Consider the following 10,811-nt stretch of genomic DNA (forward strand, 5'->3'; position numbering starts at 1 on the left):
TGTAGGCCTTCTGGGGCACTATTATATCCACTTATCAAAGTAAAAAAACCTCCCCTTTCTCTTTTTAGAATGCACAAGTTTTATGCCTAGCTAGAAATGCAAAAATATAGTATTATCCTTCAAGAACAAGACTTACACAAAGTAATGATTTTGCCACTGTGGTTGCTTTGTCAGGGCCTTAAGTTTTGTAGCTGTTACATTAATGCAGTTAGTATAGTTGTCAGTTTGGGCTGCAGGGTATATAGGCTGCATTAAAAAGCATTCAGTAAGATTACTGCATTGAGGAAACAACTCATGCAAAGCTGCGTAGAATCAGTGTCAGAAATAGCCATGATCACGAGCTGAGTTCTGTTGACTGTCTTAGGCAGTATTATCACTACCTTAGCTTTAAACACAGGTTTAGGCATGTAGTGCAATAGAGAGGAAGGCAGGTGAGGGGGACTGTATGGTCTGACAACTCCTTTGCCAGGCTGATCACTTTTTCTCTCTTCTCCTTTTTTTATGAAACAAAACCAAGGTGCTTCTGTCCCCTTCTCAGTTCAAATTAATGTGTTACAACCTTATTGTGATGATTTGTTGCTTCATACCGAAGAATGAGTATGAGGTAATAATTTCTAAAAAGTATCATGCATATTTACTAACATTAGTATTTTAAGACAGAGTATTAAGAAGAAGAAGGGAGAAGGAGAAAAAATAAAATATGTCTTTATGTGTTCTGTACCAACAGTAGTCTGTTCAGCCTACTAATGTAAGAATTGAGATCTGGTGTACATGTGAATGTACTGCTGATCTCATTATTTACTGCACTATAAAATTGTGTGTGATGTGGAAAATTAAACCTTAAACCAAAGACTGCCATCACTTCACTACTCTTATTCTTCCCTCTTTATTTTTCAAATGAAACGAAGGAGAACATAGGAACACAAATAGTGGTATGTTAAAAATATTGACCAGATAGAGCAATCATGTTTTCCTAATACTCATTCTTGGCAAGCCCAAATTTAACCCTGATTTAATGTAATCTAAATCTTAACACTGTCTGGAAATTATGCCTCAGATTAGAAATGGTAGTCATGGAAATTCACTGTCCTTTGTTGTCCTCTTGTCTTTTATTCACCAATGCAAAATAATTCATTCTTGTGGATATGGAAATATGTGGGATGCTGTATCCTCTCAGCTTCAGAATTAGTGTTTCTTTTCCTAAGTATATGCTGCCCTGCACTAAAAATACCCCTTGTCCTGTCGCTCTAGGCCCTTGTAAGAAGTCCCTCTCCAGATTTATTGTAGGCCCTCTTTAGGTACTGGAAAGCTGCCTTAAGGTCTCCCGAGAGCCTTCTTCCCAGGCTAAACAGCCCCAACTTTTTCATCCTGTCTGTGTATGTGAGGTGCTTCAGCCCCCTGATCATCCTCGTGGCCCTCCTCTGGACTTGCTGCAACAGCTCCACGACCTTCTTGTGTTGAGGACACTGAAATTGTACACGGCCTTTGTTATCTCCTTTTTCACTCCCAGTAAGCAGAAATCCAGACAGTCAGTCAGAACCAAATTTGGGTGTATGACACTCAGATGATATGCTGTGGTGTAAGCTCTGTCAGTGCCTGAGTGCAAATGTGAGAATAAACCCTTAATTTGAAGCTTGTGTTTTCACATGAGTGGTGACTCTCCAAATGTTAATTCTTGTCATTCAGAATGTCATCATTAAAGGAGAGTGAGAGCTATTTAATTGTTCACGTGAGTGAGACAGGTCACTTCGGAAAGAGCTTGCAATGTGCAGTCTTTAATTTAGCAGATTTTGAGAACTGACAAAAGATGAAAATTCCTTTTTCCATTTTTGTCATTATGACGATATCTAATTTCAAAGCCTCAATGCACTCATTTTTTAAAACAGAGAACTTATTTAAGGCTAAATGCTAATAACAATGAATGTTAACTGACTTAATGCAATGTGAAATTGCTGCTTCAACATTCATACAAATGATAATTTGGTCTAAGTGGCTCTGTGTTCTATTATAGACATTACTTTGCAATTTGCAGGGTAATTGCATACAGAACTACTAAACAAATTTGTTTTCTTTTGCATCAAAAGTGCTTTGCACAATATATGGAGAATATTTTTAAATGCATGGTTTTTAGTGGGATTATATAGGCAGCTGTTTTCTTGTTGGATATTTAATAACTGTTAGTGAGTCTTAGATCATCTTATCAATGTCTTACTCCTTTTGCTTGTGTGGTATAATTGCATGAAATTTAAGAGAAATCCCAATAGATACCTAGATCTATTCTTACATTGTAGCCATTACCTTCCTTTACTGACTTACATCACCACAAAGTAAAAGTACCCATCTGTTCATAATTACTTTCTTTGGCAAAATTTGCTTTCTAAAATATTTCAATAGGAATAATGTTTATTAACTAGCACTTTTCTGATGCTTTATATCTTATAAAACCAAATTAGTCTTTTAGGCATAATTAGAAATTACTTTGGCTTTATTTTTCAATTTATTCACATGCATGGTTCTTCAATAGAATAGCAACTTTGCTGCAAAACGTTGATTTTACTTCCTCCCCTACTCTCTTTGATTTTAGTGTTCTCAATCCTCCTTTCAGTTCCGTTGCAGGAAGAATTATTTTGAATAATACGGTCATGATGTCAAAGCAGTGCGAATTGTATGCTGCTGCCATCTGGAATAGTGAAAATAAAAGCTTTATTTACACTGTTCTTTGAAATAATAAACTTTATTGTGGCAGTTTATCTTCAGTATCTATAGTATATTCTGGGAATACTCCATGTGTGCCTTTTTATTCTGTGAGCTACAGAATGATTAAAATTTGCCTGTGGCAAAGATATCAGTGAATCTTGAAATAGATATTTTTTTTTCTTCCTGAATAGAATCGAGAGAACCACCTTCCATTTCCACAGTGAGAATAATTGGTTCACATAGGACAATATTTTTAAGAGCCATAGTGAAACACTTTGAATACAGATTTCAGTTAGGCAGATTACAGAGGTTTAACTACAGGTTAATATGGTTATTCTGGAACATAGAAGTTTCAGTGGTGCAAATAGAGTTATTGTGGAAGGAAATCCTTAACGGAAATATTGAAGATCACTGGTTTTTGGTGTGTTTTTTAATCTGTTTAGCTGTGTTGTACAGCTGAGTAGGTTTATCATGAAAAGTCAAATCTATTGTACTGGATTTGTCTGAAATCTTCTTCCTTCTTTGGATCCAGCTTTTGTATATGCACAGGCTTGACAGTATACCTTCAGATGTAGCTTGGAGAGTTTCTGAAATCTTGTGAGAGAATCATGCACTTTTTTCATTTTAGATAACAGAAAACAGTTAAAGGATGAGCAGAAAGGTTTAGGATACATACTTGTGGCACAGCTACAAGTTTGTTTGGTTGTTGGTTTTTTTTTGGAGATATTCTTAAAGGTAAGTATGGTTTCTTGTGAGTAGAGGATAATTTAACTGGTTGCTCTTTCCGGGTTACCACTCTATCAGAATTACTGTTTACACGTAAAAGCTGAGTTTGTGTCTCTGCTCTGGATTTGTGAGCATAGGCTTACCTGTCAGACAAGTGCAGCAACATGTGAAAAGTATGTGCGGGATAATGTGTAGGTATATTGAAATCTGAAGGTAGAGGGTGTTGTGCTTTTTACACAGGTGTTGCTTGGAAGAGAAGCAATTGCCACTTTGACAAAACTGGAAGCAGAAATAGGAATCTCATAGAATCATAGAATCATAGAATAGTTAGGGCTGGAAAGGACCTTAAGATCATCTGGTTCCAACCCCCCTGCCATGGGCAGGGACATCTCCCACTAAACCATGCCACCCAAGGCTCTGTCCAACCTGGCCTTGAACACCACCAAGGATGGAGCATTCACAGCTTTCCTGGGCAGCCCATTCCAGTGCCTCACCACCCTCAAGGTCACTGTTTACATATAAGCAATGTCAAACAGGTTGAATACGTAGAAGGACAGTTTAGAAATCCTAAGAACAACAGTGATGGGAAATGAGGCAAAGCCATTTCATAACATTCTTTCTTAAGTTCATGTGGTAACCAGTCTTTGTTAGTTGCCCCTCTGTTGTTCAGATTATACATTTGGCGAAAAATAACTTTCATAGAGCTCTTCCAGCAACTGAAATGATACTAGCACAGTAGTAAAATGCCAGTAACAGAATGCTGTGCTGTTAAGACACTTAACAAATTCAAAGAATGTACTCTATTTCTAAATCTCTTGTATCTGTCATCCTAAACAAAATGCGTATTACATGTATGATTCCCCAAGCACAAGGACACAGAAATCTGCCCTTTAATGGCCTCTCAAAATGGCACTACCAAATGGCTTTGAGAAGGTCAAGTCTTCATTTAAATTGTTGATGAATTAGAAGCTAATTCACTAGAACTGAATATTAATAGGGAACACTGGTATATACTACAGTTTAGAACCTATTGAGCATATAAATGTGCAGTAAAAAAAAATTTTTTTCATCTTATGGAAAATTGTAGAGCTACCAATATATCAAAAGTTTTTAATATTTACTTTTGTCTTACTGTGGCTGAGAGGCCAGTTTCACTGATCTGATGCTCAGCTGTCTTGTGGAGTGTGTTTGATGATCTATCAAACTTGGTATCATCAAAGTATAAATACAGTTTTATACAAATCACTGATAAACTTACAGAGAAAAAAATAAAATTATTAACATAGTAAAAACTAAATCCACTGTGGTAAGCACTCCAGTGAGGAACTTCATTATTTCCCTTGTCCATTTGATGCCAAATATTGGGTTTTATTGCCAAATACCTGAAAGCCAGATTGGATACAAGCCACAACTGTCAAAAATATAACAGTTCTGGCTACTTGAATCTGTTACATTGTGATGTGTCTCATGACAATTTCATGAACAGCATTCATTCAAAGAGATTCTGTGCATAAGGTGGATGAATGGAATTTAATTTCCCTTATTAAATGTAAGAAAGGAAAGCTCTTTACTACTCCATTCTATTGGTATTCACGATAGATTAGCTTTGTTGTACACTTATGTATTTACAAAAGGGACTCCAGGGTTTTCTGTATGAGCCAAGGAGGAAAGGAAAGGTCAGGTCATAAAAATCCTGTTCTGTGTCACAAGACAAATCTTGTCAGTTAATCCCAAAGTAAAAAAAAACAAAAAAAAAAAAAAAAAAAAAAACAAAAAACAAACAAACAAAAAAAACCCCACAAAAACAAAAACAGACATGAAACATACCTTCTCTGGGACAAGGCTATAACTAGTGAAGAAGTTGATACTTAACCACTCATTGGTAGAAATAGTAGCTTGTAAGTGTTTTGCAAACTTGTTAGAGAATTTTGTTTACTCTACCTAGTACCTATGTGCATTTGTATTGCAAACGATTAACAAGCTTATGGGCAGTAGCAGACCCCAGGAACTGCAAAGATTTATAGGATGTACTTTTTTGCCATACATTTTTCTGAAAATTCTGAAGACTTCCTTATTTGAAAAAATGACACATTTTTCACGAAAGTTTGTTGATACTGGACAATTTCTTCTGAGTTATTTTTACCCCTTAATCAATTGCATGTCAATAACCACCAATAAAGACATTTAATAGGATATGTGTTTCACAGTTAGTATTGATCCTTTGGTTTTTTTCTTTTTTGCTTGTCCTTTTTGAACAGAAATAGTAACAATTATTTTGCAACATTTTTTTTTTTCATTTTAATAGAAATTAAGAGCAAGATGATGTCGTTCAAGTAGATTATTTGATTTGCTATTTTGATTTCTGCAAAATTGTTTGATCCTACTGTGCTTCCAGTGTTACTGGCTAGCGTGTATCATCTTGAGAAAGGTGAATTGCGTCTTTTTTGTCAGCATTTCTTAATATTTTGCTATTGACTGCACTGAGTGAGGGCTCTTGACCATGTCTGAGTGTTTTAGTTGACACGGCTGTATCCATTCTTACCACTTTAGCTTTAGTATTTGCATAGCTCCACTGAGTTTCTCAGTGCTTTGTAATCTTATGATGGATTCATCCTCATAGCACTTCTCTGTAGCAGTAAAGGACTCTCATACCCATCTTACAGATGGGCAGCTGAAGCACAGGGATGTTAAATGTGAAGACAAACAGCACATAGGTAGTAATGATAAAACCAAGAAATATAACTTGGGTCTCCTGAGGTCCTGGCTGAATCTTATACTCTGGGATCACACTTCCTTATGTACTTGTCTTATGTAAAGAAAGTTTTTTTTCTCCGTTGTTGATAAGAATGGTGATTCAATATTTCACATAAAATAGTAAGGCCTTTCACAAGCAAGGCAATATCAGTGTTGTAAAGTACCACAGTGGGAGTCCAATGATTATGCACTACACAAAATGATAGAACCAGCTAGGCTGGAAAAGCCCTCTAAGGTTAAGTTCAATGGTTACTGGAGGACTGACAAGTCCACTATTAAACCATGTCACTAAGGGCCTCATCTGCAGCTGAGGGAACTGAGATTGTTTACTGTGGAAAAGAGAAGGCTCAGGGGAGACCTTATCACTCTACAACTAGATGAAAGGAGGATAGAGCGAGGAGGTGGTGTTACTTGGTCTATCCTCCCAGGTAACAAGACAAGAGGTAATGGCCTCGAGCTGCACCAGGGAAGGCTGAGACTGGATATTAGGGAAAAAGGTTTTCACCAAAAAGGTAGTAAGGCATTGGAACAGGCTTCCCAGAGAAGTAGTGGAATTGCCGTCCCTGGAAATCACCGTACAGTATCTCTGCCAATTTAATAAGTAAGTATGAACTTTGTAGATGCTTTATTATGAGCTTTCTATTTTGGATCAGCATTTTGATCACTGTAAGTTACAAAAAAATACTGCCTGTGTATCTAGTTTTGCATTAGTTCCTTGTGTACAAACAATTAGGGTACCCTTGAACATTAAGTAGAGTGGCAGTTGGGGTTTTCATGAGTTGCTATGTAACGAATGTAAAATTCTTCAAATCATCAATTTCTTTTGCAGAGGATCAAATTCCGAGAGGTTTCCCCACCATTGATATGGGCCCACAGCTAAAGGTCGTTGAACGAACTCGTACAGCTACCATGCTATGTGCAGCCAGTGGCAATCCTGATCCTGAAATAACTTGGTTCAAAGATTTCTTACCTGTTGACACAAGTAACAACAATGGCCGTATCAAGCAGTTGCGCTCAGGTAGGGTCTTGTAACTGTTTCTACTAATGCCCAGAATTGTTCCCTCTCACCTTTTCTTTCTATTCTTTCTCTTTTTTTTCCTTCTATTTTTTTATTTATAGGTAATAATTTTTCTTCTTCCTCTCTCTTCTGTCTAACTGTGTTGTCCATGTCTGTGATGTTGTCATAGCCTTCTCTAGAGTCTGTTTGTATGTGTTTTGCAGCTTCTGTTTACTCCACATTGCTCACTGCTGTGACTGTACTTTTTTGATAATTTTTTTTCTTTACTGCTTTTTGCAGTACTTGATGGATCCATTTTCTCCTCTTTCTTTCTTCTTTCCTTTTTTTTTTTTTTTTTTAAGAAATTTATTTCAACATTGGACTTCATTCAGAAATTGCAAGGAGTACCAATGGTTATATTCATCAAAACCAAAGCCTGCATTAGACACTTCAATTAAAATTTAAAATGTGTTTTGTGCTGTCTTTTCCATATTTGACTCCACCAAAGATTAGACAGTTTGGACACATCTTCTTTCCGCTCACAAATACATAAAACACAATACTTTTTCCCATGCACAATTATACTTTAAAAAGAATATAAAAAAAAAACCCATGCCAAACCAAAATTAAAAAACAAAACCAAAAACAAACAACAACCAAAAAAAAAAAAAACAAACCTGAAAAGAATCCTCGAGTAATCTGTGGAATAAAGTTTTTTCGCTGGCTGAGCATTTTTCCAACACATGTAGCCACAGTAGTGTGCGCCCATGCTAAAGCTTTATGAATCCTACATTTTCTGGATCTACAGAAGTCTGCTTTTGGTGTAGAATCCAGCTTTTGCTGCTCTTTCTCTCTTTGCCCCTTGCACCTCCCTAGCAGTTCTTTTACTCTCCTCCTGCCCTAGTTAATTCTTTTGTTCTCTGTAGATATAAAAAACCCCAGCAATTCTAAATTTATAGTTTGAAGCTTATCCCTAAATAAGATAATTGGGATATAATGAGCTTTTTTCTATGGCAGTTGAAGTAGATAACATTGTAGAATCTAAGTTGTTTAATCACGTGTCTTCCCAGAATTCTCAGCTTTTGACCTGTCCTGTGATGTTAAATCGTCTTGTTAACTGACTTTTTGCTTGTTGTCAGCAGAATTGTGTAAATTAACCTTCTGTTAATGTAAATTAAGAATTAATTTCTCACATGTGACATAGATGATTTAGTATATAAAGCTTTAACTGAAAACTTTGTACCAAATTATAAGGAATATAATAATATTTTTATGCTGTTTTTCTTCTCTCCGTATTTAAATCTCCAGAATCTATTGGTAAGTGCTTAGTTCTGAAGCGCACTTCACCCCCACTAATTTTCATATTCAGAATATTATGATGATGATTATTATTATTATTATATTATTACTATTATTATTATTAAAATGCATGGCATGCATTTTACTAACAGTCAGTGTAGTCACCAGATCCCTATATTGGCGCACACGCACACCTCCACAGAAATGTTGTCTTATCAGTCATAGCAACACCTAAAGGAAACAGTACACATTATCACATAGCTGTAGAACAGTAAATGCCATAATCCAGCCTAAACTACAGTGTTTGTTCTGAGATAGCTTTCCGTGTATCCTCTTTTTATATATATATATAGATTTATATATATATAGATTTAAATAGAATTTCCAGTATCTTCCTAAACTATGTCATAAGTACAGCATTGTAAAGTTTTCTTTAAGCGTTTGAGGCATATTTTATATATATCTAACCCTATACAATCAAACATCTAAGAACTCAGATGCTACTCTGAGAATGGCAATGCAGCCAATTGTAGCCTTTTTGCCCTATGTGGTACAATGCAACTTGCTTTTATAACCTGATAATACTATCTAATATATTCCTGTTTTAACAGTATAGTAATTCAAGTTTTTCTTAAGACCTTATTTAATTCTGTAAATCTAATTTGATTCTTCTTCCAAAGCCCTAGCCTCCTTCTTCTCGTACTAATGCTTCTTCTTTCTAATCTTATTTGCATTCATATTATCCACCCAGGTGGTACACCAATAAGAGGTAAGAGTGCTGAACTAACGTTCACAGAATGATCTTTCTCATTCTTTCTGTCCTTTCATCCCTTTCATCTTTGTTATGGGTTGTTGTTGTTTTTTTTTTTTCTTTTTTTTAAGAAAAAAAGACCAAAAAAACAAATAAAACCAAACCACACACACCAAAAAAAAAAAAAAAAAAAGAAAACAAAACCACAACCCACAGAAATGTCCATCATCTGTTTTTTTATTTCCTTTGTCCTGTTTGGTTATGATCAGTGACTCTCATATTGTGACCTTTCTTTCAGCACACTCCCTTTTCCTTTCCCTTTTTTGTTTGTTCATTTAAAAAAAACCAAAAACAACAACAAAAAAAATCACAAACAACAATAATTTGCTTTGTGATATGCTTCGGAGAAAGCATATCCAGGTCTTCTGGCCATAGCCCAGTCACAGCGTATACCATTTGTCCCTCTTTTTTCTTTTTCTTCTTCTTCTTTTTCTTCTACTTCTTTTTCTTCTTTTTTTTTTTTTTTTCCTTCCTCTTTTTTTCGTCCAACTGGAGCAAAAAAAGATCATTTTTTTTCTTCCTTAGCTGTTCTTGTCCTGGACCAAAGACAAGATGGTCTGGAGAACAGTAGCAGACATGCAGAAGACAACATGGACTACCTTCTTTTTCTTCTTTTTGTCTTATCTTTCATAAAAGGTTTTTATTTTTGTTCTTTTCCAATTTTTTTTTTCTTTTAACTTCATAAAGTTGAAAATTATGTGCCCCCCTCTAAAAAATTGCAGCAATGTGTTTTTTTTTCCTTTATTGGTTTTTTGGTTTTGGGTTGTTTTTTTTTGGGGGGGGGTGGGTTGGGGTTTTTTGGGGGTTTTTTTGGTTTTGTTTTTTTGGGGTTTTTTTTTCTTTGTTTTGTTTTCTTTTTCTTGGAATTCTGTCACGTCTGGATTTTTGGATCTTCTAATCTACAGGATATGGAAATTAAAGGTTAATGATTATTATTCTTGGTGGTATGTGGTATTGTTGGTTTTTGATACTCTGGCAAAAATGTTTCCTTCTTTTGTAATTCTTGTTTTGTATTTTTCTTGGGTTTTGTGACACCACACTGCTAATCCCAATAGTGGATTTTGATGGGTGTCTTGGGGGGGGCCCCCCTGTGGTCCTCAGCAGTGGTTGGTTGGTTCTTTATTGTTGGCGTAGACCATGCTTTTTAACTTTTTTGTCTTCTAATTCAACTGCTCTTTGTTTTTCAGCAAACGTACTTTAAGATTGTAAGTTGCGGAAAACTGTCTTTCTTTTCTTACCAATCTGCATGTCTTAAAGGAGTTTTGTTTCTTTAAAATGATATTTTGATAATTATAAATGACTAATTCAGTTTCTTTTTTTTTTACTTCAAGCAGCCTTTTTGTTCTTGCTGCACATTTTTGGCTTTCTTCAGCAGAGGATTTCTTGAAGCCTGCGCTGCCTTTTTTAAGAGTACCACCTTTTGTGTTACTTTTGTTACTAGATTGAAACAGTGAAATGAAAATTAAAAAATAATAATAAAATTACCCAAGTACTTAATCTCTTTTGTTTTATTTGAAAGCCATTCTT

At 35.5% G+C, this 10,811-nt stretch overlaps 1 protein-coding gene across 1 annotated transcript in view; it reads left to right on the forward strand.

The window, feature by feature from the left end:
- PTPRD (protein tyrosine phosphatase receptor type D) overlaps positions 1-10,811 on the forward strand; it is a 297,658-nt gene that overhangs the window by 140,426 nt on the left and 146,421 nt on the right. Inside the window, exon 4 of the mRNA XM_065661688.1 lies at positions 7,007-7,195. Within this exon, the coding sequence (XP_065517760.1) occupies positions 7,007-7,195 (189 nt within the window). The remainder of the gene's footprint in view (positions 1-7,006; positions 7,196-10,811) is intronic.

This window comes from Lathamus discolor, chromosome Z (genome assembly GCF_037157495.1).
Source record: "Lathamus discolor isolate bLatDis1 chromosome Z, bLatDis1.hap1, whole genome shotgun sequence".
NCBI classification, from domain to species: Eukaryota; Metazoa; Chordata; class Aves; order Psittaciformes; family Psittacidae; genus Lathamus; species Lathamus discolor.